Below are 24,652 nucleotides of genomic sequence, written 5' to 3'. Positions count from 1 at the left end.
CTTACCAAAAGTTGCCAAGCAAAAAAAAAAAAAAAAAAAAAAAAGTTGCCAAGCAGTTAGCTGGGCCTTCTTCCTCCAAGCTGCGTTCCCTCAACGTCCCAAAACCCCCCAAAGCAGCCTGGCTGTGTCTTACACAATTATATTCAAATCCTACTCAGATAGAATCTACATTGCTGCCCTTTTTTGGGACCCGACACTAGTGATCTCCTCTGTGCCTGCTGGAACTGTCGTCATATCTGATTTCCTGCAGCCAGTTTCCTCTGTCCTGAGGCTGCATTTTCCTCTTGCACTTCAACTGTTTGTTGTAAACACAGAGAGCTGGTGAGATTGAGGCACCCCCTGTTAGGGGCTGTAAGTAATGGAACATGATCCACACACATTCTTCCTTTGAGTAACTGGCATGCCCAGAGCAAGAAATATCAACTTTTTAAAGAATCTCTTAATTCTGCAGTAGATACAATTTTTTTAGAATATACATGAGGAGGAACAAAATTATGACAGATTCCATTCCCCTAGAGTACCGAGTAGAATCTGTGAGGTTTTGTTTTGGTAAAAGGCCTGGCAGATATCAATGAGAAACCCTGCAATTTAAAGCACGTCCAGTTTTTCTTCCAATGCTCGAGTGACAACAGAACGACAAAAACAAACTTCAGTCCATTTTTCTCAACTCAGCAGGACAACCGCTCCCCAGGAAAGGAATTATCATCATGAATCAACTGTAAAACACACAACCATTTTAACTGACTAAAATAAGTAGTATTCATGCTGAAATGCAAGGTCACCCTGGACACTTGAAATGAAAGAATATAGATGAAGAGAAAACTTCGATCCCAGTTGGATTTGAAAAGTTTCATGGTGAAGAGTGGGTAAACTGGGGAATTCCCAGAAGTCAACGTTTGAGGTTTCTTTGCAAATCTGAGTGGATATAATTTTAGATCTAAATGGAAACCAACCTATTGAAGATACGAAACAAATCAGTTAATTATAAGGTCCTAAAGATAAAAAGCAATCCACTTGAATTTGTGTGATACATTATTTGGTTGGAAACATTTTAAATCTTCTCAATACCTTTAAAAAATGTCTTAATTGCTTTACTTTATAAAAATAAATGATCCCAGTTGAAAGCTCATCTCATCTCAGTTAAGTCAATTTAAAGACAAAATTTTAGTTTATGCTTTATATAGCATTAAAATAACATAGGGCTCCAACCCCATGAAATAATAGGGATTCAAAGTTACCATGGATGAAAACATAGAGTCTGATATCACTCTTTGTTTGCTTTTTTTAATCATTAAAAAAAATCTTTCTCCAATGAGTCATAAATCCATAAGACTTTTCATCTTGAATGGACCTTAAAAACTACATCACAGATGTTTCTTCATTTAGAAATGATGAAATAATTGCAATGAAATGCAATTTAAGAGATTAAGTGGCCTTAAAATGAAATTCATCATCAAACACCTAATTTAAAATCTGAAAATAACAGTATCATTAGAACACATACAGAGCGTTACTCCCCTTCCTTACTCTCTCAGGATTCAGGCTATGAACTTACTGACCAAAGGAGGGCAGAGAAAAGGATAATCAAGATGCACAAATACTAAAATACCAAAGCTCATAGCCCACACAATATTAGATGGCTCTATGACAAAGCTTTCAGGTTGATATTAAGTCAATTAACTGTCACTCTAAAGATATTTAAAAATAATAATGACAGCACTTTGCAGAAATGGTTACAGCCCTCTGGCATTATCTGGGAAAATGACCATTTATGGCTCCATCCAATGTCAACAATTCTACACGTAGCATAAGACATAACAAAACTATTTTAAGCTCCATTGTTGAGTAGAATGAATGTACCTCCCAGCCTTCAATGTGAGACTGCCATTCCTCTAAAACTTCTAACTTCTCCATCTGCCTCTTGGCCTCGTTTATGTTGGAACAGACAGCTTTCATGGCTTGGAGGGCTTCCATTACTGCTGCGTAGTCACTGTGTTTCCTTGGAGTCCGCTTCAGCAACTCCTGTTTATACACAAAAAAACAAATCTCCCTTTGATCTTCAGCTTTCTGGTACAGCAGGTTCAGAATGACCAGGAAATGAGAACTGCAGAGATCGTGAGAGCTACTTTCAGAAGGGACATCACAAACTCCACTAAAATTCAGATCAAAAAACGAAAGGTTGAATCAATGAATATACGTTACCCTGACACAAATTTTGCAGCTCCTTTAATTTTTTTTGCCTTAAATTATTTTGTTTTAAAAACTAAATTAGATTTCTCCTTTTGAATTGTCAAATATCTCACCTGCAGCATGTAATTTGTTTCTAAGATTGACCTCTGCTCCAACAGAAATAGAACTCTGTATGTCTTCTTAGACTCTTAGTAGAACAGTAAGTCTTTAAATAAATATGTCCCATAATTTCAAAAATAATTTCAATGCCTTATTTCCTAACACACTTTTGAGAAACTACAAAAACATGCCATAAATAAAGCAAAAATTTTAAATAACGTTTTATACTCTAGAAAAATAAATAATTTACAAGTTCCATGATACTCCGTCACTAACGGAACAATTTATGCTATTTTCACCAATAGCTCGGTTTCACTTTCTTCAATGAATGAATTGCCATATGCCCCTCAATAGTTTTTGTTGTTGTTGTTTTGATTTTGGGGTTTTTTTGGCATTTTATGTTTTTTCCATTCAGGATATCAGAGCAAGCATGATCTTTAATCTTTTAAATATATTAAAAGGTTTTGTTTGTTGTTTTAAAGCACAAAATTAAACATCTTCACCCACTGTCTAGACAGTTGTGACCGCATTGCTTTTTAATTAGTCATTTGTTTCTTTACTACAGTTGCCATCATCACGTAACTAACACAATTACAGAAATCCTGGGGCAAGTCTTTAAAATAATTTTCTTAATTCTTAACATCCAGTGGGAAACTATGCAGTTGTTATACTCTCTTGAGGTCTGTTACTGTTGAAACATCTGCCATAAACTTTGACCCCGCATTCAGTATGTTCACACTCCATTCGGCAGAGCTAGCACCAGAAGAATACATATTACATCACTCCCAAGACAAGATTTAAAAACTCATGTTGGATCACAAATCCATAAAAGAGATATGCTGGCTTCTCTAAAAATTCTAAAGTGCAGAAGTATTTGTAAATTATGTGAAGTGGTCAAGTCAGTCTGCAGACTGTGATTTGAGGTCCTATGGAATTGTGCCCAGTGGGTATCCATGAAGTTGAGACATGAATGTAGACAATGTGAAATAGCAAGAAAAATGACTAGTAATAATCTTTTGTCAATTACTTTCTATGAACGCTGTACTGGATGGCCACACCAATAATTTCAAGTCCCACAAATATGAGCAATAGATTGTTTAACATATAGCCTAACCCCTAATGTTTTTCTCTGAATAAATAAAACCAACCAAAATCAGAGACTATCAGCACAATGGTACAACAACAAAAAAATTATCAACACCAACATATCTACTACACAAGTAAATAGTTTCTTCATCTTTCTTTGTGAAGATAATCATCCAAAGAAGGGGAAAGATGGCATCTTTCCCCTTCTCGAAGGAGCTCTGAGTTGATCGTTTTCTTCCTAAGCAAGGAGGTGTCCATTATTCTATCTTTTGAGAGGTCAGATCAGCCAACCCTATCTGGTGGTCATCCCCATCCAGAAGTGATTTAGAACAACTACTTAGCGTGATATCCTTCTCTTAATATCACTATCCCTTCTGACTCTTAAAACAAACAAATGCCTGGGATTCCAAAATCAGGTCCAGGAATAGCTGATGTGATCTGAGTCACCAAGTCAAGAGTCTGAAAGGACTCTCAGAAAGACAGGAGTCATGTTTGCCCCAACCTTCCTGTACTGAAGACCATATTAAAGGTCTGCAGAACTGAAGATCCCCATGTTAGCTTCCCTCTGTGGCTTAAGCAAGCAATTTTAACTTGTTTTTTAATAAGGAGAAATTGTTTTCAAAGAAATTTTACATAAAACCCAGTTATGCAACTCATGGAAGTTGTAGTTAAAAAATGTATTTTAAGTTCAAATTCCTTACATTTGTTTCTCAAAAAGTAAATCAATAAGAACACCAGTTAATATGTGCATAACATATTGAAATATTTTAAATGTTTAAAAATTTAAAGAAGTAGTTAAACTATTAAGATAAATCAGAATCAAATATATATGAATAATAATAGCTAACATATACGGAGTACATACTGTGCTAAATGATTTGCATAACAGTTTAATTACTATTTTTATGTAATACATTTTCCATATGTGTATATATATGTATGTATATACACACATACACAGACATACACATCCATTATACACATCCTTGCAGACATACGCTACAATTTCATCATCATTATTTCTGCTTCATTAATAAAAACCCAAGGCTTTAAGAAGTTAGATTATGTGTTCAGTCACATAGCTAGTAAGCAGAATACTTAGGATCTGAACTCAGAGCTCCCGTGCTCAACCACCAACCCAAACTGCTGTTGTAGTTCCAAGAAGCACCATTTCCAGAATTGCTATTCTAATCTATTCACATATTCTTACAGTACAAGCATAATTAGCACATTAAAATACGTTTTTCACAATAACACTTTTAGTCATTGTAATGAGGCAATGTGTCCAGAGGCAGTACTTGCTTAGCATGGTCATTCTACATCCTACCATTTATTGTCCCATGTGACCCACAACATTCCTTGTAATACTGATTCAAAAACCAAACTGTGAAATTATGTAACTTTCACTTTAAGTTCATTAGCATCAAGAAGACACCAGTATAAGGGGAAGTCAAAAAATACAACAATAGTAGATTTACTTAAGATAACGAACCCTGTAGATAATATGCAATATAAACTTGTCATAAAGTATTTAATGGGATCTATCTTGAAACTAATGCATTTACTCAAAATAAAACTCAAATTGATAAGTTTTCTACAAAGAGCACTAAAAGCCTCTTTTCCTAAAAGATTTGTTTCCTAATCCATATAGATGTGATGAAATAGCTATTTTCCCTAGTAACTATGATCTGTTCTTTCTTCAGAAAATCAGATTATTTAAAAGAAAAAATTTTTAAAGCAAAATATGCACAAAATATGCAGATACAAGGAAGATACTGCAGTGAAATAAACACATAAAATACCTTCAAAAGGAGAGGGTATTTGCAAATTCTTTGTATTGGTGTTACTAAATATCCTTCCAGGGGAACATCTGTATTCTTCCGTCCTCCAAGTAGCATGCAGTTCTGCAGTGGAAATAAAAATAATTAATCACAATATTTTAAAGCTGAAGCCATGAAATTTTCTTCTATCATAACATTTTCTGCTAAAAACTTGTGAAAGCCTGTCTTTATACCTTCTTTCTCTCAGATGAGCCTGTGAAATCACAAAGAATATTTACAGATGACAAAGAGAAGTATTTTCATATCATGTTAGTTATAGAAACCAAAATGTGTTTTAAACACATACCTTTAAAATTAATTTTTATGTACTATCCTCAGAAGTCTGAGGAAAAAGAAATAGGATAGAGATGGAGGAATAAATGATGGGTAGATGTATGGATGGATAGATGGACAGATGGGTGGATGAATGGACTGATGGATAAATAAATAATAGACACAAAGATACACAGATCAATCCTGCTTATAAAGGGAGTTGTGTTGTAGCTGATTTGTGGTGCTGTGCTGTGTTGTAAAGAGCAGGGTCTGGAGACAACTGGGTTCTATACATCCTTACCACTGACTAGTGATGTAACTTTGGGTTGATTTCAGAATGCTAGTTTTCCTGCCTGTGAAACTGTCATGTTTTAACCAAGTGATTACTAAGTCACTTTTAGCTATAATACCCCATCAGTGACAATGGCCAGCCAGTCTCTGAGAAGGAGGTCAGGTATGATCACCAGAGAAGCAAGATGAATGGAGAAATCTCAAAAGCAGCGATCAGAATAAGATGAAATAGAAGAGAAAATCAACTCTGATTTAAAAAAAAAAAAAAAAAAAGCCTATATCCTCTGAAGCATCTGGTCTTTATTTTATAGTTTAAGCATCAATTTAAAAAAGAAAAAGATTAGAAACTTGTGCCAAATCCTTTTCCTACAATGCCTATCAGAGTGGCTGGCAAAAAGAAAGTAGTCGATAAATATGTAATAAACGGAGGAAAGGGCTCCTCAAATATCATACTGATAATTTAGCAACCTTTATACCAGCATTTTACAAGGGTTGAGACTACTGTCCTACATACATTGAGAAGAGAGACCAAGAGCTGAGCAGGAAAGGATGAAAAAGAAAAGACTGGGGGTAACAGTATATGCCCCCCACCCCCGACTGTCGTGAGCAACTTGGCTTTAGCCAAGTGTATTCGAGTCACTAATATTCACTATTCGAATACACTTAGTGTATTCGAGTCAGCAAAACTAACATCATGCCTTTAACTTCACCCAGACATTTTAGAAGACAGGGGAGCAAAGAAGTGTTCTGACTCAAGCATGCTCTTTGAGGGCTTCATCCCCCATTGCAATCAGTTTTTCAAAATATTTTTTCCAACCCTGCACGGTATTGTCCCCAGAGGAACTGTATGAAACACAACTATGTACATCTCACTGTATTTCCAGTGATGTTTCAGCATCCCTACATACATTAGCACTCCTTATAAACACAGTCACCCCTTTCCCTAGCCCTGGGTTGAAGTACCCTAAGAAATTCATGACTGTTTAACACACTGTTATTTCCTTGTCTAATAGGATTGTACAGATCATGAACTGTCTTCATAATAGCAGAGGTGGGTTGTCACTTTAGACTGGCTTATGAAAGCCAACTCTCTCTCCATGCGTCCAGAAAGAATATCTTCTAAATGAGCTCCCAGAGATCTCCCTGATGATGAAAATGGTGGCAGCATATCCAAGTACCCAAATAATACCATCACCAAATTTGTAAACTCTTACCTGTCTTCCCAAGGGTGACTGTTATTATCCCCCATTTTATGGAGATGGAAAATGACACCAGTGATATAATGAATTTCTTAAAGTCATTCAGGTAATTAGAGGTCACTTAGTACCAGAGCAGGAATTATAAAAGCCAGGTTTCCTACTGGACTATGCTGCAGGATCATCTAAAAACCAGCACTCTTCGGACTTTACTGGCATGGCTTGACACAATTCAGTCAATAAACTAGATCAAGGGGATCAAAGAGTCAACTGTGCTGAGAACAGACTGGATTCACTGAGACAATGAAGCTCTAACACCTCCTAAAAAGCCCTAAAATTTTAGTGGCATAGAAGCCTCTTCTGGCTGTGGCAGAGAAAATCAGTAAATCCTTTTCCTAAAAAAAAAAAACAACTGTAACCTCAGCAAAATTGTCAAAAATATCAACTTCAGGGCTCTGGAAATCAACTAAAGTTAAACAAACAAACAAACAAAAAAACGAGAAGTGTTTATTCATGAAAAACTGCTGAAATTTCAGGTAAGAAAGGTGGGAGTCTATAGCATTCTTACAAGAGCTTCTCCCACCTTCCTCCTGCCTCCTCATGCCCCGACCCTCCTCAGCTCACCCTGCACAGTGGCCCTATCAAAATGGTTCTTCCACAGTGGCTCTGCTGCAATAGCCCCAACACAGGGGCCCTGACATAGTGATAGACCCTGAAAACCTGCTTTCATGTGGGACTGCAGAGGGTAAATGTCTCATTCCTGAGGGCGTTGTCCATAAAGTTAGCACACTCTATAAGAAAAACAGAGAGGGGTGCCTGGGTGGCTCAGTGGGTTAAAGCCTCTGCCTTCGGCTCAGGTCATGATCCCAGGCTCCTGGAATAGAGCCCCGCATAGGGCTCTCTGCTCAGCAGGGGGCCTGCTTACTCCTCTCTCTCTGTCTGCCTCTCTGTCTACTTCTAATCTCTGTCTGTCAAATAAATAAATACATAATCTTTAAAAAAAAAAAAAAAAAAGAAAAAGAAAAAGAAAAATGGAGAATGCCCACAATTCTGTTAGCCTGAGATTATAGCCCTTTTTGAAGCAGATATCAGGCTATGCATCTGCAGAAAAGACCCAAGGGGGAAAGGGTGTCCCCATGGAAAGAAAAACCCAGATCTGACTTGAAAACTGCCTACCCTTTGAATGTCTCCCCAACTCCCCCCAAAGTAATACATAGATCCACAGACAAGATGATTAACAATGTTTGGTCACCTCTGACAAATCGCCAACAGAACTAGTTAAGCAGTTACTGGAGTGACCCCCTAAAAAGAGGGGCTAAATTATAAAACAAAAAATTGAGTAGAGATAGCAGCTGTACATACAAGAGCCACAGGTTCTTAAATCAAGTCCAGGAAAGTTACAAAAACAAAACAAAACAAAACAAAAAACCCACAAACAAAAACCAACAATCACCTTCAGGAAATAGACTTGATAAATTAAATGAATATTGTTCTTAGAGCAATCACCCCCCCCCCTAAAAAAAATAGTTCAAAGACATCAACAGAGGAAATAAAACAGTACACTAAGGAAGGTAAAGGAGGAACAGAGGGGCAACAACAAAAACACATATAGAAAAAAAAGTAAAATGGTACCTGTCAATACAACAGTTATCAGTAATTCAGTTAAAGATCAATGAATGGAACACTCCAATCAAAAGTCAGAGATGATCAGGCTGGATAAAAAAGCAAGATCCATAATGATGTATTATAGTTGGCTAATTGAATTTAAATAAAATTTTCTTAAAAAGGCAAGATCCAACTATATACTGTCTCCCAGGGACATGTTTTAGATTCAAAGACCTAAATAGTTTGTAAGTAAAATACTGGAAAAAGATAAACAAACAGTACAAGAAGTGTCATAGCTATAATACAGCCAAAACAGACTTTAAGAAAAGAAATATCCCTAGGGACAAAGAAAATCATTTTATGATCAATAGAAATACAAATACAAGCACTTTCAATAGGTATATATTTAACAACAGAGCCCCAATACATATAAAACAAAACTGACATAATTGAAAGGCAAGACAGACAATTTAACAATTATACCTATAGATTTCAATATCCTACCCTCAATAACTGACAGAACACCTAGAGGAAAAGACAAGAGAAGAACAACACTATGAACAAAACTGACCTAACATTTATAGAACATTCCACCAAACAGCTACAGAATATGCATAGTTTTAAAGCACACATGAAGCATACAGAGAGGGGGAAAAAACAAAAAACAAAAAACAAAAACAAAAAAAACCTCCAGGACAGACCATATGCTAAACCATAAAAATGTCTTAATAAATTTAAAAAGATTTAAATGATTTAATTATGTTCTTTGACCAAAATGGAATTAAATTTAAAAAGTCAACTACAGGATGAAATCTGGAAAATTCCAACATTGGGGAATAAAATAACGGAATGTTAAAACTGATGATTCTACGATTTTACCCTACCGACAAGCTCAAAAGTCAACCGGCCAGAGATTTCTGGATGCTGGAAGAACACGTGAAACTCCTAGGCCAGAGCTACAGGACTTTTTTTCCCTTAGAGCAATAGCAGTAGCCAGAGTATCATTATTTGGGGGCCAGTTTGCCAAGACTCAGTTCCCAAATCGCAACACAAGGAAGACCAGGTGGCCCATGCACATGGACACCAGGAGAGGAGACCTGAGGCTAAGAACCATGAATCTTTCATGAGGGCAGCAGGCGTGACTGCCCACTGCTTAGGAGGAAGAGAATATCTCTACCTTCTGATATAAACATCCTTTATATCATGATATAAACATCCTTTAAAGATCAGCCAGAACAAAAGCAGTCAGTTCCTCCGCTCAGAAAATGTGCAGGGACACAGTCCCATGCAGAACTGCCTTCCAAGACAAACCCTAAAGAATAGACTATAGATATTATGAAGGAAATTAGACCTTTTCAATAACTGAATGAAACTGAAAACACATGTAAAATTTTATGGAATAAAGCTAATGCAGTGTGTAGGACAAAATTCATAGCTTTAAACACCTATGTCGGAAAAAGCAAAAAATTAAACTCCAATTAAAACTCTTGACAAACTATAAATATAGTGGAACTTCTTCAACTGGAAGAGGACATCTCTGACTACAGTTAACATCACACTTCATGATGAAAAACTGATTGATTTCCCCCAAGATCAGGAACAAGGCAGGCATGTCTGTTCTTATCACTTCTATTCAATAGTAAACTGGTTCTAACCAGTGCAAAACCCAGGAGGAAAAAAAAGACATCTATATTGAAAAGGAAGTAATATAACTGTCTTTACTCGCAGATGACTTCATTCTATAAAAAACTACTAGAACTAGTACATGAATTTAAAGCACACGATACAAAAATATACAATAAACAAAAATAAATAAAAGTCAAATGTTTATATGGCAACAATGAACAGTCCAAAAAATAATATTAAGATCATTCCGATTACAACAGCATCAAAAAGAGTAAAATATTTGGGAAAAAAATTAACAAAGTCAGTATAAAACCTGAATACAGACTTCTTAAATAAAATGAAAATATGTTCATAGGGAAAAATTTAATAAATCCTACTTCAACAAAATGTAAGAATTTTGATTTCCAAAAGATAACATTTTTAAACAAACCACACCAAGTGGAAATATTCACAAATTATATGTCAGATACAGAAGCTGTGTCAAAAATAAAGAACACTTATAGCTCAATATAAGATAAACATCTCAATTTAAAAATGGAACAAAAGATTTGAATAAGCATTTCACCAACAGGATATATGAATGTCTGATAAGATCATTGAAAGCATGCCTGATATCAATGGTCATGAGAGAAATGCAAATAAAAATCATCTTGAGATAAACTACACATCCACTAACCCAGCTATAATTGCAACTGGTAATACCATGTGTTTGCAAAGATATAAAGAAACTGGAAACGTACATTGCTGGTGTGTATGGCATAGTCATTTTGGCAGTTTCTTAAATATACACTTACTGTGACCTAGCAATTCCACTCTTACCATCCATCCAAGAGAATGAAAGTATCCACACAAAGACTTGTACATGAATGTTCATCTCAGCATCGTTTATAAAACAGTTCAAACTGGACATTTCCTGACTTTCTCTATACTAATACCTCTCTCTGAAAAGATCTTCAAGGCCCATCATTAATCATACCTGCTTGCTGACCAAAGTCCATACATCGGCAAATGGATAAATAAAATATGGTATAGCCGTACAACGAATACTATCCAGCAATAAAAATGAATGGCATATGGATACATGTCACAATGGGGATGAACCTCAAAACATTTTACTCAGTAAAAGAAAGCAGGTGTAAAATATTACATTGAAGGATTCCATTTGTAAGAACTATCCAGAAAAGGCAAACTACAGAGATTGAAAATAAATCAATGATTGCCTAAAGTTTACAGGGGTTGTAGAGATGGGCCATGAGCAGGCATGAGGGACTTTTCAGGGTGCTAGAAATCTCTATAACTGGGTAGTGGGGATGGTTCCTCCACTCCACAATTGGCTAAATATTATTGAATTGTACACTTACAATGTGGTCCTCACTGGCAATTAAATTGTCCAAATTACTACCAAAATATGCATTTCTGCTATCCTGCTATCCTGAAGAAATGAAACATAGATTCTTATTCTTTCTGTGGAAAATTAGTAAGGAATTTATGCAGGAGAAAGGTCAATCTTTAAATTTCTTTTCTACCATACCCAGGATCTGCTTCCTTCCTGTGACTGCCCCACTTACAGCTCTCTTAGCAAAAGTAAATGAAACCCTAGGGAGCTGAGGGATATAAAAGCGATGATGAACTCTGGCATAAATGTCTTCTCTTACTAAGAATCTGTGGTTCTCACAAACAATTCACAGTCAGCCAGGAGAGGGCATTATCAGTGTTTTCCCATCCATGAGCTTCTGCCAACTCTCCCTTCTTAAGATTAGAGTCTTTTGGGACTCTAGTCTCCTAGCCTGGACACATTTAAAAGCATTGTCCCAGGAGTAATTTTTACACCACACTGATGCTAGTCCTTGGTTCCTTAGACGGCCTAGCAACAAATCACAGCATATGGTAACACTCATATATATACTTACCAAAAGAAATGTGCGGATTGTTCTTATTTTGTTAAGTTCGAGAAGCAATTTCTGTGCCTTCTCATGGTTGCTACAATATTCATCATAGATACGAAACTTGTCTTTCTGTGAATTTGAATAAGGATAAGTTAGAGAGAGTCATGGTAGTAGCTATTTGGAAAGATTAACCTGTGTGATGTTTGTGAACATACTTTATGTGTCCAATGCATTTACTATATGTTGGGAGCTCTACTCTATGTATGTATCTAAGCACACTTTATCAATTTTCTCTGATTCAAGAAGAATAATCTAGGAAAAAAGTTTATATTAACTAGAATCCAATATGATATATGCAATACTAAGTAAATGAGCCAAATAGTAGCAAATTACAGAGAAGAGAGTACTTAGTTTTCCTGAGAGGGTTCAGATACAGCTTAAAAAAAAAAAAAAAAAAAAAAAAGTAGTATCTGAGAAGGGTCAGAGAGATGAATCCATCATTCCCAGGCAGGGTGAGGGAAGAAAGCATTTTAGGAACAGGGAAAAGCATGTGCCTGATCATGCAGGAATAGAGAGACCTAGTACCCTGCAGTTCACATGCACCAATCTGGACAGCTGTGTTTAGGAGGGACATGAACAAATGAGAATAGTCAGCAACAAGTGACTAAGGTAATGATGGACTTTGGAGACTCTACTCTAATATGAGACTCTCTGTGACAACGTATGAGAGGTCATTTCAAGTAGAATGATTTGTTAGTATAATAAAGTAAGGAAATGGTAGCTACTTTCAGACAGCTGTCACAGTGTAATGGGACTTACAACACTGTGTAGCTCCAAAACACAAAACTAAGACCACTGGGTGGAAATTACAAGGGCAATCCATAATGGGAAGTGGTAGGCAGATTCAGGATTAACATAAAGATCTTCTAGTGTTTATAGCTCTCACTCAAAGTGATCAAGTAGGAACAAAATAAATAGCCTTCATATTTGCCACAGAAGGTGTGCTTTTAAAAAGGGAGTAATTTCACCATCATGACCTCTAAGCATCCTTCCATCATTAGATTTTTCTCTCAGTGGCTAGGATTAGTATCTACCAAAGCAGCTCCAATAAAAGGAAGACACAGAAAATGAATTGATCAAATATTAGAACCAAAGTACACCCTCTGGAATTTCCATGACATACATTTGGAAAGCAACACTGAGTGCTATTTTATATAGCCAGCAAAAAATATATTGAGTTACTTATTTCAAGAGATGGTATGACCCAGAATGAAATACGCTTCAGAAATAGTTTAGCTAAATTCATGGATGACAGATTCATAGTGTGTTACTGAGGAAATGGATGTCAGAGTGCAAGATTCCCATGTGAGGCCCTGGACTAAGGCAGCAAATGCTCCAGCTGGCAGAAGATGTGAATTCCTTCATGAAGAGGAACAATCTGGATTAACTGGACACAAACATGCATGGTTTCCAGTCATACCCAAGGAAAGTACGGCTTGATCTTCCTACGCTAAGGAGCCTCTCTCCGTTTAATATTAATTACCTTTATGAAGTATTTCCTGATTATAAAAAGAACATAAGCAGCTCTGCCCACTCCATACAGAATTACAGACCTAGAGACTATATACCGTTACCTTTCTAAAGGCTAAATAGAAATAAAAATAAACAAAAATTGACTTCTGTGACTCTTATGCATTTTTAAATGAAACATCAATTATATAGCATTTTGGTACAGAAAGGAATTCAGGTGGATGTTCTGAAAATTAGCATCAGTGGAATGCTATAAATAGTAGCACTATTTTTTTTTGCCATGAATGCCCTTCAGTTCTGAAAATAATTTTCATTTTATAGGTGACTTTTTACTTTATAAATCAATTGCACAAATAATTTCAACTATCCTGTCCGAAGAGACAGAAATAATTACACGAGCATGATGTGTAATTTGAAACAACTGAGGACTGACTGGTTATACTTCTCCACCACTCAGTACAGCCTTCTGAGAAACTACCCTTGAGAAACACCGAGACTCCGGCGTCTGTGTACCTAGAGTGACACAGCTCGTTCACCTGCAGGCTTGTCACCAGCCGATTAACAAGGGAACATTCTGACTCACAAAAGGCTCATCACGCCATTATAAGAGTAAGGATTTTCTGTCTCAAAAGGGAAATGCTCTATGTTTGGGAGAAACATAAAAATCCATTCATTATGAACAGCCTGAATATTCATTAGGATTCAAAGCTACAGAGGATGCGAAGAACTAACTTGTTGGGAAAAAGAAAAGGCTGTTTATTCTTCACTGAATAAAATGGATGATGTGAGGCCCTCACCCCTTTTCTGGCTCTCAGTGGAAGATTTCATTGGCCTTAAAAGACCCCAAACTTTCCGTGTCACATTTTACTTCTACACAGAGTTCTCACATGCTACTGTGCCAAAAGCTAAACCTTAAAATCTGGGGTGGGGGGGTGGGGGGGGGTGGGGGGCAGAGCTTCTAAAATAAACAGAAATTGATCTTACAAAGTGAAGAAAGCAGGTTCCCACTTCTTGTTGAGCGTTAGGTTCTGGATGCAGGCATTCTTCCACGACTTTTAAAAATTCCTTATGTACAGCAAGGATATCTTCAATGTTTGAGAACAGCATCTACAAATAAATATAATAAGTGCAATAGTGAAGCAGGTCAAAAGAAAGTCCATGAGAGGATGGTATTCTCTTTCCAAGCTGAAAATTTCAGGGCATGCTTATCCTTTCCACCCACCCAGAGGACAGAGGACCAATTTTGTCTGGACATCCTTTCTACTCCTACACAGCTCTGGGAACCAGGAACCCATTCCTGGCTCTCAGGAAAAGCCCAAGTGACTAAATCCAAGCCAGTCCCCAACCCATTAGTGAGAATGGGCAGCAGGTAACATAGTGCAGGCAGATTTGCTGGCAGGCTTTTGGGGGCAAATGCTTCTTTGGTCTCTGGAACGGCATCCTGGAATGGACAGCTTCCCCTCTGGAAAGGTGCTGTGTCTGGAAGTGATAGCTTGGACAGCTACAAGGTCATTTTGCAGGGATGAGAGGAGCCAGGCCTGGGGCAAAGTGGATAACCTGGATGGCAAAGTGAAGAGCTAGACAGAACCTGGCAATCTGATCGACCTCCCTGAGTCACAGGTCCTGAACCTTCTCTTCTGTCTGGAGTCCCCAAATGAGAGCTGAAGTAAAGTATCTTCAAGTCATTGGAATAATAAGTGTCTTTTGCTTGCGACCTAAAGCACACAAACTAAAATGCTCCCATGGTAAGAGAATTTGAAAGTTTGTTTTTAGTTTATGAAAAAATAGTCAGAAGAACCTATGAAAATCCTTGGGAACTTTTTTTTTTTTTGGTAAAATAAAACAGCAAATTGGCACCAAAAATAAACATCAATAATAATTTAGGCAGCTTAAATGAATAATAACAGTAGTGCAATTAATTTTCATTTACCTCCCCCTTTATAAAACTCTTCATCATTTTCCTTTCCTACAGCCTAAAAGGAAAGGCTTATACAGGTTTTTCTGAGTTGGGGACATTATGCAGACATTTTCTGCACCACGGAACCACTCAAATCATTTACTCTTTGGTGATCAAAGATTGGAAGTCACATTTGTCCACATCTTGCCTTCCTAAGTCAACTCTGACAATGCTCCCACTTAGGGCTCTGCTCCCCACTGCTCACAGACACTGAGGTTCTTGGTCGTGGGTTTGTTTTTCTTCCTTTTTTCAAGCTGTCCAAAGGCCTCAGCAAAAAATTGTTCCATGTCTTCTACGCCATCCTCATCACTCTCTGTTTCTTTTCCCAAACCCTCTATCCCTTTATCTCAGGGTTGCCCACACAAGTGACTGGTGCAGAACTTACAGTGGAACTGAGGAGAAGCTGAAAAGCCTAGAGTAACATCCCACAGAAGAAATTTTAACTAAAAGGGAATGTGTGCTAGGGTTGAGGGCCAATTGTGCCTCCTCACCTTCACTGTTTCTTCTGTTACATTTTTATCAATTTTTGATGCAGCACACTGGTTCATTCGGTGTAAGAATGCCTACATGAAACAAACAAAAAAAAAGATATTGTGAAGGCAACATTAGGTTAATAAAATAATGGGGTGTTGATTAGAACTAAATTTTTTATAGGAAACCAGAGTTTAAAAACCCAATAACTACTAAGAATAATAGTTTTGTTGTAAAAGGTGAAACCCTGGTTCATGGTGGTTTCTCCCTGGGAATTATATCCTTCAGAATTTGGGGGCAAGACCAAAAGTGATCATGTATATATGAATAAATTTATCCACCACGATCTCAATGTTCTGTGGTAAACATTTAGGAGTCAAATGTTTCCTAAACTTCAAAGTCTTGTGAAGTACAACACACCAAAATCTAATGAAAAATGGGACTTCTGATTTTTTAAAAGGGGGGGGTTCAGAAATTCCAAGGTGATCCTTTGGAACTGAGACAGACTGAGGGAAGGAAGTAGGGAGTCAAAGAGAGAAAGAGAATGAAAGAGAGAGAAAGAAAGTGACTCTTCAAGAAGGAAGGAAACGATTTCCCTTCCCTTCCTAACTACCCGCTCCCAAGTTTTAGAAAGCCAGATTTTGAATTTCTGGGATCAGGTCAGGGCTCTCCAAAGCCCTATGGTAGGCAAAAAAGTTTCTTAGTATTTCAAAGATCTGGACTCTCCTTAATAAGTCATTAATTAAGCTTGGACCCATGACCAAGTAAGCTATTATTTTTGCAAAGGAAGAAAAGAGTAGAAAGAGCTATTTATATTGGGTCTTAAAAGAGAAAGTTTGGAAGGAAATGGAGAAGTGACTTTCCATCCAGCAAATCTGGCTTGTGTCTTCAAGACATTGCTCATTAGCCACCTAGTAACCAGGTAAAATCATTGTTTCCCTTGTCTGTCTTAAGAACTTCAAGCACTACCAGCCAAGTTGGGGTATGACTACAGCCCATCAATCCCCAGGGCACACAGAGTCTCCAGGGAACCTCTGGATACTATATCAAACAAATGAAGATTAAAGTAGGAATCCCATTTTTGACATGCTATATTTACAAAGACTTAAGAGATTAAGAAAACCCAGTATTACTCATAATGTTCCAAAGTTATCACCCTCAAGCACAATGGAGTAAGAATATGAAATGGCACAGGGGCGCCTCGGTGGCTCAGTTGGTTAAGCATCCAACTCTTGATTTCAGCTCAGGTCCTGATCTCTGACTTGTGAGACAGAGCCACCCATCAGGGTCTGGGCTGAGTGTGAAGCCTACTTAAGATTCTCTTTCTCCCTCTGTCTCTGCCTCTGCCCCTCCCCCTCCCTCTCTAAAAAAAGGGGGGATATAAAATGGCACAACATTTCTGGGAACAACTTGACCATATATCTCAAATTTTTAAATGGGCATACCCTTTAACCCAGAAATTCTTACCTCCATGAATTTATCCCAAGAAAACTTTCAGACAGGATGAAATATTAATTACAAAAGTGAAAACATTGGAAACAACCTAAATGCCCATTAATAAGGAAATCATTTATATTATGGTACATGCAAATTACAAAATACTATGCAGAACTATAATCATAAATGGAATATGACAAAAATTTCATAGAAATATGTGTAGATAGAGGTCTATAAAATATTGTTTCATGAACAAATTTATCAAACAGCTTTACTAATAGGTACACACATATAAGTACACACATATACATATTACATACAAGCTTATAGGCATAAATATACTTGTGTAATGGCAGTGTGCATTCATACTAAGAAAAAATATGTAGCACATATCAAAGTGCAACAGTGGTTAAAGTGACCTTTGTATACCTCCTTATGCACAGAATATTTGGCTGTGAGCATACTGTAACATTAGTAAAAAGAAAAGCAAAACTAAAAGAAACAAAACAAATGAGCCATAGGACCTCATTCCTAGCATTAGTTTCAAACTCATCTCTATTCCCGATTCAATTAGTTCATGTTTCAGTCTATAACTACAAAGCCACATCAATACTAACAGCCTCAACAGAATGAAATAATTTGGCTGAATTAAATAAACTTAATAAGAAAGTAATGGATGTCACCTTGTTCTTTTAATTGGAAACATGTAATATGATTTTTGAACTATTATCTACAGTTAAGTAAAATTGCCCATGAAAAGAAATTCCAAATTTTCTGACTTTGCCCATTTTAATCACTATCAGTCTCATTTTTACTTTTAGATTTGGTTTTGTATGCTCATATCAAAAAGGCTCCATCAGTTCTTTCCACTTGGTCTTAAAATAATGTGGTGGTGTAGTCGCCTAGTTTACATTTCATGTTGACGACACAGTAAACAGGTAACCTCTCATGCAAGAAAAACCGAAAGTTCACCTCTACATTTATAAACCTTTTCTTAGGAGCTGAACTCAGTCACATTCTGAAGCCCATGAATTAAAGAAGGAGACAGTACGAATGAATCAAAATTGAGTTAGAAAGGCACATACAAACTAAGAAAGTAAACTGTATCTTCACCTGACTTTTTATCTTCTTAGACTCTGACAACATGGAACTTTTTGTTTAACTGCATATGAAAGAAAACCTGGAAATTGTTAACATTTCTCATGAGGCATTTATCTTCCTAAGAGCTTCATTTTATACACACCGTTTAGTCAGATTTCAAATAGTTTGCCTAGAGCACAAAATCACAAAAACTGACATTCTTGACAAAACATGTAAGTCTTCCTTCCTTAAGATAAAGAAAAATAACGTGCTTTGAGAATCCTCTTGTAACAACCAGCATCTACAAAGTCCTTTCAGACTTTGTAATTGGAGCATTTAATTTTTCTCCAATCAGTCACAGAAGCATTAATACTCTAAATACAAAAATACATGAGGGATTTCATACGCTGTTTTATCTCTGCATTCATTAATTCCCTTTGGTCCAGAGTTTCATCAGAATTAGGTCATCTTCACTTTGATATGAATATGTTGAAAATAAGTACTGGAAAAAGCTTGTAATGCCAATGGTTCTCAAGCTTTTTATTGTGCATGAAATTTGTAGAGTTTCTTCTAATTGCAGTTTGCCCTAACCCCAGAAGGTCTGACTCAGCAGACTAGTTGAGGACCCAGAAATCTGCACTTTGGGTAAGTTCCCCAGATGATTCTGATGTAGTTGGTCTAGAGACCACATGGAGTCTCTATCATGGAGTCATCATCATGGAGTGATGAACACTCCTGTGAATCTATTCTTCCAAAGTCTAAAGAAACTGACTGTGAAGAAATAAGTGAGTCTCAATAGCAAAAATGGGTTCAGTTATTTCTTCTTCATTTTCAAACCCTATGTCAGCTCCCTCTATGCACAATAACCTCTGGATCTGCCACTTGATGTTCCTGATCATCACACCACAGGATACCCTTTGAACAATGAACCTCAAATATGGGCTGCATAAATGGGGCATAATAATGTCTGAAGGCTAGGGAGATGCAGAGACCAGTGAGCTAAGACAGACTACGTTGCATTTGAAAGAGGTGAGGCTCACAGTTGCCCCTTCTTGTACCTTCCAGCTTGCAGGTGTGTCACCATGAACTTAGTTTGCCAGCATTCCCCTAACAATGATTACACAACACATTCCTAGATGCGCTGCAGTCAGGGGCTTCTCTTTCCCTACACCAAGAACAGAATTCTTCATTTCCTCTTCAGTTTCTTCCATTTTGTTTTTTTACTACCATATATTTGGTAAAATGGGGTAAGTACCATTTATTAGTTAAAGCTTAAGAAAGCTAAAAATGTCACAAATGTGCTACCAAGAAAGTAAAAGAAGGAAGAAAACTCTTAAGGACATAAGAGAGAGAAGACAGCAATTCCCTTCCTCCATGTCTGCCCATCTGGGCCACTGCTTGCTCAAAGGGTAAGGCAAACTCCACGATGAATATCATTCTCAGAATGTACCAGTTTACTTTATAATTTTGATGTACTAATTTATCTCCTTCAACTCATTTTTTTTCTTCCCCACTCTTTCCCTCAGGCACGCACAGTAGATCACTCTTAAAAGTCACACAGACATGTTCATTGCTATAACATTTTCAGATAGTTGTGCATATTCTTCTTTAATACAGCACCAAACCTCGGTAAGTGGTCATTTATTAAAGGATAGTCATGATTTTTAATCTGAAACCAACCATATCAGTGAACTCTCCACACTCTGTAGCATTAAAACCAACTGATCTATCTGCAGTTTGAAGGGACCTATTATATATGCTTGATGCTGTAAGTTTTTTTAGCAATGATTCACTGGGAGTTAAACATATCTTCAAGATATTAACAAATTTTGTTATTTAATATCAAAGAAAACCCACCATCACAAGAGTTAATATCAGTATCCAACTCATTAGGAAAATCTGTAACTAAGGAAAGTATCCAGCTCATAGATGTAAATTTTCTAAAACTCGAAATTCACTTGCAAACTTGAATTTATCATCATCAACAAATACTATCAGTTGTTTTCCTTGAGGTGACAAGCTTACTTCATTCTTTTTTTGAAAAAAAAAAAAAAAAAACTATCTGCCAAATGCCCGAATGCCCTGAAACTGAAACATAGTTTATCTTACAGTTGTTATTTCAAGTAAATATAATGTTCCACAGCAACTCAATCACAAATTCTAGTCCCTGGAGACAACCATATTTTTGAGTATGCAGCAGAAGTACTAGGTACACTTCCCATTTCATCACACAGAATATTAAAAAGGCACATGCTCAAGAGTCAGGACTTAATAAAACATAATTTTTACAGCTTTAAGTGAAATTGGCATCCCCTTGTCACTCCCTCATGAGTGAGGACCAGGAAGTATGTAGTGGCTACTAGTAGAGTTTGGTGCCACTGCTCAGGTCACACTAAAACATCAGCAATTTTACACATGACTGATTTTCCCCCACCAGTATAAGCAACAGCACAGTGGGGGGGCGGGGGGGGAAGAAAGCAAAGAAAGTCTTAGTATTACCACGAGAATAGCTTTGACCTTATATATTCTCCAAAAGGATTTTGCAAAATCCAAAAAAACTGCAAAGCACACATTGAGAACCACTGTTTTAGGCATATAAAACATATCAATAAACAAAATAGTCAAGAATTTCTGCTCTTATTCTAGCGGGAGGAGGCAGACAATATGCAATAAACATAATAAACATAGAAGCTAGGTGCTAAAACTGAGCAATGAACTTACTGTAATAATAAAAACATATCTACACACATTGAAAAAAATAATAATTATTAAATGTTACCAAACATTTAAATTATACCAAGTCTCTACAATCTCTTTCAGAAGACAGGAGTAGAAGAAACATTTCCTAACTTGTTTTATGAGGCCAGCATGACCCTAATACCAAAATCAAAAACTTCACAAGAAAATAACAGACCAATATCTCATATAAGTATAAAAGTTCTTAGCAAAATATTCACAAATAAAGGCCATAAATGTCTAAAAACAATTGTACTCCACAACCAAGGGGAATTTACCATAGGTATGCAAAGCTGGTTCAACATTCTATAATCAGCTAATGAAATCCATCACATTACCAGTCTAAAAAGAAAAATCATATGATCTGATCAAAAGATGAAGAAAAAAGCATTTGACAATTCCAACACCCACTCATTACAAATACTCAGTAAACTAAGAATACAAGGGAATGTCCTCAACATTATTAAAAAAAATCTTTTAAAAAAACCCTACAGCTAACATCATATATAATGGTGAGAAACTAGAAAATTTCCCATTACAATCAGGACCAAGGCAAGAATGTCTCCTGTCACCACTCCTTTTCAGCATTGTCCTCTATTTCCTAGCTAATACAATAAGACAAAAAGGGAAGTAAAAGGCATATAGGTTGGAAAGGAAAAATAAAACTGTCTTTGTTCACAAATGATATGATTGTCTATGTGGGAAATGCAAAAGAATCGACAAAAAAACCTCCTGGAACTTAGAAGCAATTATAGCAAAGTTGCAGGATACGTGGTTAATATATAAAATTCACTCACTTTCCTCTGTGCCAGCAGTGAACACATGGAATTGAAATTAAAAACACAATACCGTTTACATTAGCACCTCCAAAAATGAAATACTTAGGTATAAATCTAACAAAATATGTACAACAGAAGGAAAGCCACAAAACTCTGATAAAAATATATCAAAAAAAGACTAAATAAATGGAGAAAAATAGTCCACATTAATGGATAGGATGACTCGGTAATGTCAAGATGCTAGCTCTTCCCAACCTGATTTAACACAACTTTAATCAAAATTCTAGCAAGTTCTTTTGTGGATATCAACAAAATGATTTATAAGTTTATATGGAGAATGAAATACTCAGAATAGCCAAAACAGTACTAAAAAATAAGAAAAAAGAAGACTGACACTACTTGATTTCAAGGCTTATTATAAAGCCATGATCAAAACAGTATGGATTTGGTTAAAGAACAAATAGATAAATGAAATACAACAGAGAGCCCAGAAACAGACACACAAATATAGTCAACTAAGCTTTGACAAAGGAGCAAAGGCTATGCTATACAATGGAGAAAAGATAGTCTTTATAACAAACAGTACTGGGAACAACTGGACATCCACATGTAAAAAGACAAATAATAATAATAATAATCTAGACACAGACATTACATCCTTCAGAAGAACAAGCTCAAAATGGATCAGACCCAAATAAAAATACAAAACCATAAAGTGCCTAGGATTAACATAGGCGGAAATTTCTAGGTGACCCCACATATGGTGATGACTTTTTTAGATATAACACCAAAGGCATGATCCATGAAAAAAATAATTCACAATCCAGACATCATTAAAATTAAAAACTTTCCCTCTGAATGACAAGAGAAGGAGAAGACAAGCCACAAACCAGAAAGTATTTCCCTAAGAATTATATGACACATGTGATAAAGAACCACTGTCCAAAAGGTACAAATTAAAACTCAACAATAAGAAAGTCAACAATGAAATTAAAGAATGGGCAGAACTGAACAGACACCTCACCAAAGAAGAGATATACTCATGGCAAATAAGAATATGAAAAGGTGTTCAAATCTTCTGTCATTAGGCAGCTGCAAATTAAAACAACAATGAGATACTACACACCTATCAGAAAGGACAAAATTCAAAATACTCAGAGTGCCAAAGGCTGGCAGGATGGGTACTAATCAGAAACTCTCACTCATTGCTGGTGGGAATGCAAACTGATACAGCCACTTTGGGAAGCAATTTGTTATATTCTTACCATAAATTTTCTTACCATGCCAATTCAGCAATCGTGTTCCTTAGAAGTTACCTAAAGGAGCTGAAAATTTATCCATAACAAAACCTGCACCTGGAAATTCATAGCAGCTGTATTCATAATTGACAAAAGTTGAAAGCAATCAAGATGTCCTTCAGTAAGTGAATGGATAAATACATCCAGACAATGGAATATTCTCAACCTAAAAAAGAAATGAGCATGATCTGGCCCCTCCCTCCTCTCCTATTCTGTCTCATCCCAGCTTCCCCATTCTGGACCACTGCCCAAACACAACCACCTCTCTGCACCTCCCCAACAAGCCACGCCTACTTCCACCTTGGCACCTTTTCACAACCTGCTTCCTCTGCCTAAAACCCTCTTCATCTGGCTGCCTCCTGCTGTCACTCACTCCTAAGCTTCAGGTCTCTCATGGCCATCCAGTCTAAGTGTTCCCTTTCCCACCCCCCATCATTACCTACCTACCCCATTACTCCACTTTATCTACCCTATGGCACTACCTGCTCCTCCATGTCCCCTTTTATGTATTTGTTTACTAGTCCCCCACATTCATACCAGAGCTCTGTGAAGGCAGTCTATCTGTTTTGTCCACTCGGGTTTCTCCAGTGTCTCCCAACAATGCCTGGCACTTGGTAAGCACTCAATAAGTTTAGTGGTATAAGTAAAAAATATTTTCTTCACTAGAGGGTCTTTGTTTCTAAAGACCACCATACTGTGTAGTATTAATTTCCCTAGTGTATTATCTTCCCAGATATTAGAATACAGCTAATCATCAGCAACTTAGAATATAAGAATATCATACAATCCCTTTTCTTTTTCATCATCATATACGAGGGTATCTCAATATTAACACTCTGGACACTTGTGCCAGAAAAATGTTGGTTGTGGGGTTTGTCCTGTACATGTAGGATGTTTAAGAGTTTCATGGCCTGCACTGACTAGATGCTAACAGCAACTACCATCCCAGTTGCAACAACCAAAAATGTCTCTCCACGTTGCCATGACTCAGCACCACCACAGTGGTGCAGTTGAGCGCCCCTGGTATATACAATCCCAAAATACCTATAGCACTGTTAAAGAAATTCACAAATTTGAGACTAAAAGCTTCTGCTTTATCAACATCTCTGGGCTACATTATAAAAATAAGTAATTTTTTCTGTCTTCCTGGGCTTTAGTAATGTCCCATATTTCTCCATATATCTTCTTATTTCAATGATTTTGTTAGATTATAAATAAAAAGTCCACCACATTTTTATAAAATTATCAGGCAGAGTTTATATTTAAAGTTCCTTTCAAACAAAGCAGATTTT

General features: G+C 36.7%; 1 protein-coding gene across 6 annotated transcripts in view; it reads right to left on the bottom strand.

Moving 5' to 3' along the window:
- Nucleotides 1–24,652, bottom strand: part of PREX2 (phosphatidylinositol-3,4,5-trisphosphate dependent Rac exchange factor 2) — a 337,813-nt gene that overhangs the window by 257,100 nt on the left and 56,061 nt on the right. For 3 of the 6 annotated variants that reach the window (XM_032316155.1, XM_032316150.1, XM_032316154.1), the window contains exons 2-6: nucleotides 16,051–16,122; nucleotides 14,587–14,709; nucleotides 12,097–12,201; nucleotides 5,178–5,279; nucleotides 1,861–2,022 (exon numbers count right to left, since the gene is read on the bottom strand). In XM_032316155.1, the coding sequence (XP_032172046.1) occupies nucleotides 1,861–2,022; nucleotides 5,178–5,279; nucleotides 12,097–12,201; nucleotides 14,587–14,709; nucleotides 16,051–16,122 (564 nt within the window). The remainder of the gene's footprint in view (nucleotides 1–1,860; nucleotides 2,023–5,177; nucleotides 5,280–12,096; nucleotides 12,202–14,586; nucleotides 14,710–16,050; nucleotides 16,123–24,652) is intronic. The other 3 variants (XM_032316153.1, XM_032316151.1, XM_032316156.1) reach the window with 3 other exon arrangements.

This window comes from Mustela erminea, chromosome 16 (genome assembly GCF_009829155.1).
Source record: "Mustela erminea isolate mMusErm1 chromosome 16, mMusErm1.Pri, whole genome shotgun sequence".
NCBI classification, from domain to species: Eukaryota; Metazoa; Chordata; class Mammalia; order Carnivora; family Mustelidae; genus Mustela; species Mustela erminea.
The sequence above is the reverse complement of the archived record's forward strand: the minus strand, read 5'-3'. Positions and strand labels throughout refer to the sequence as shown.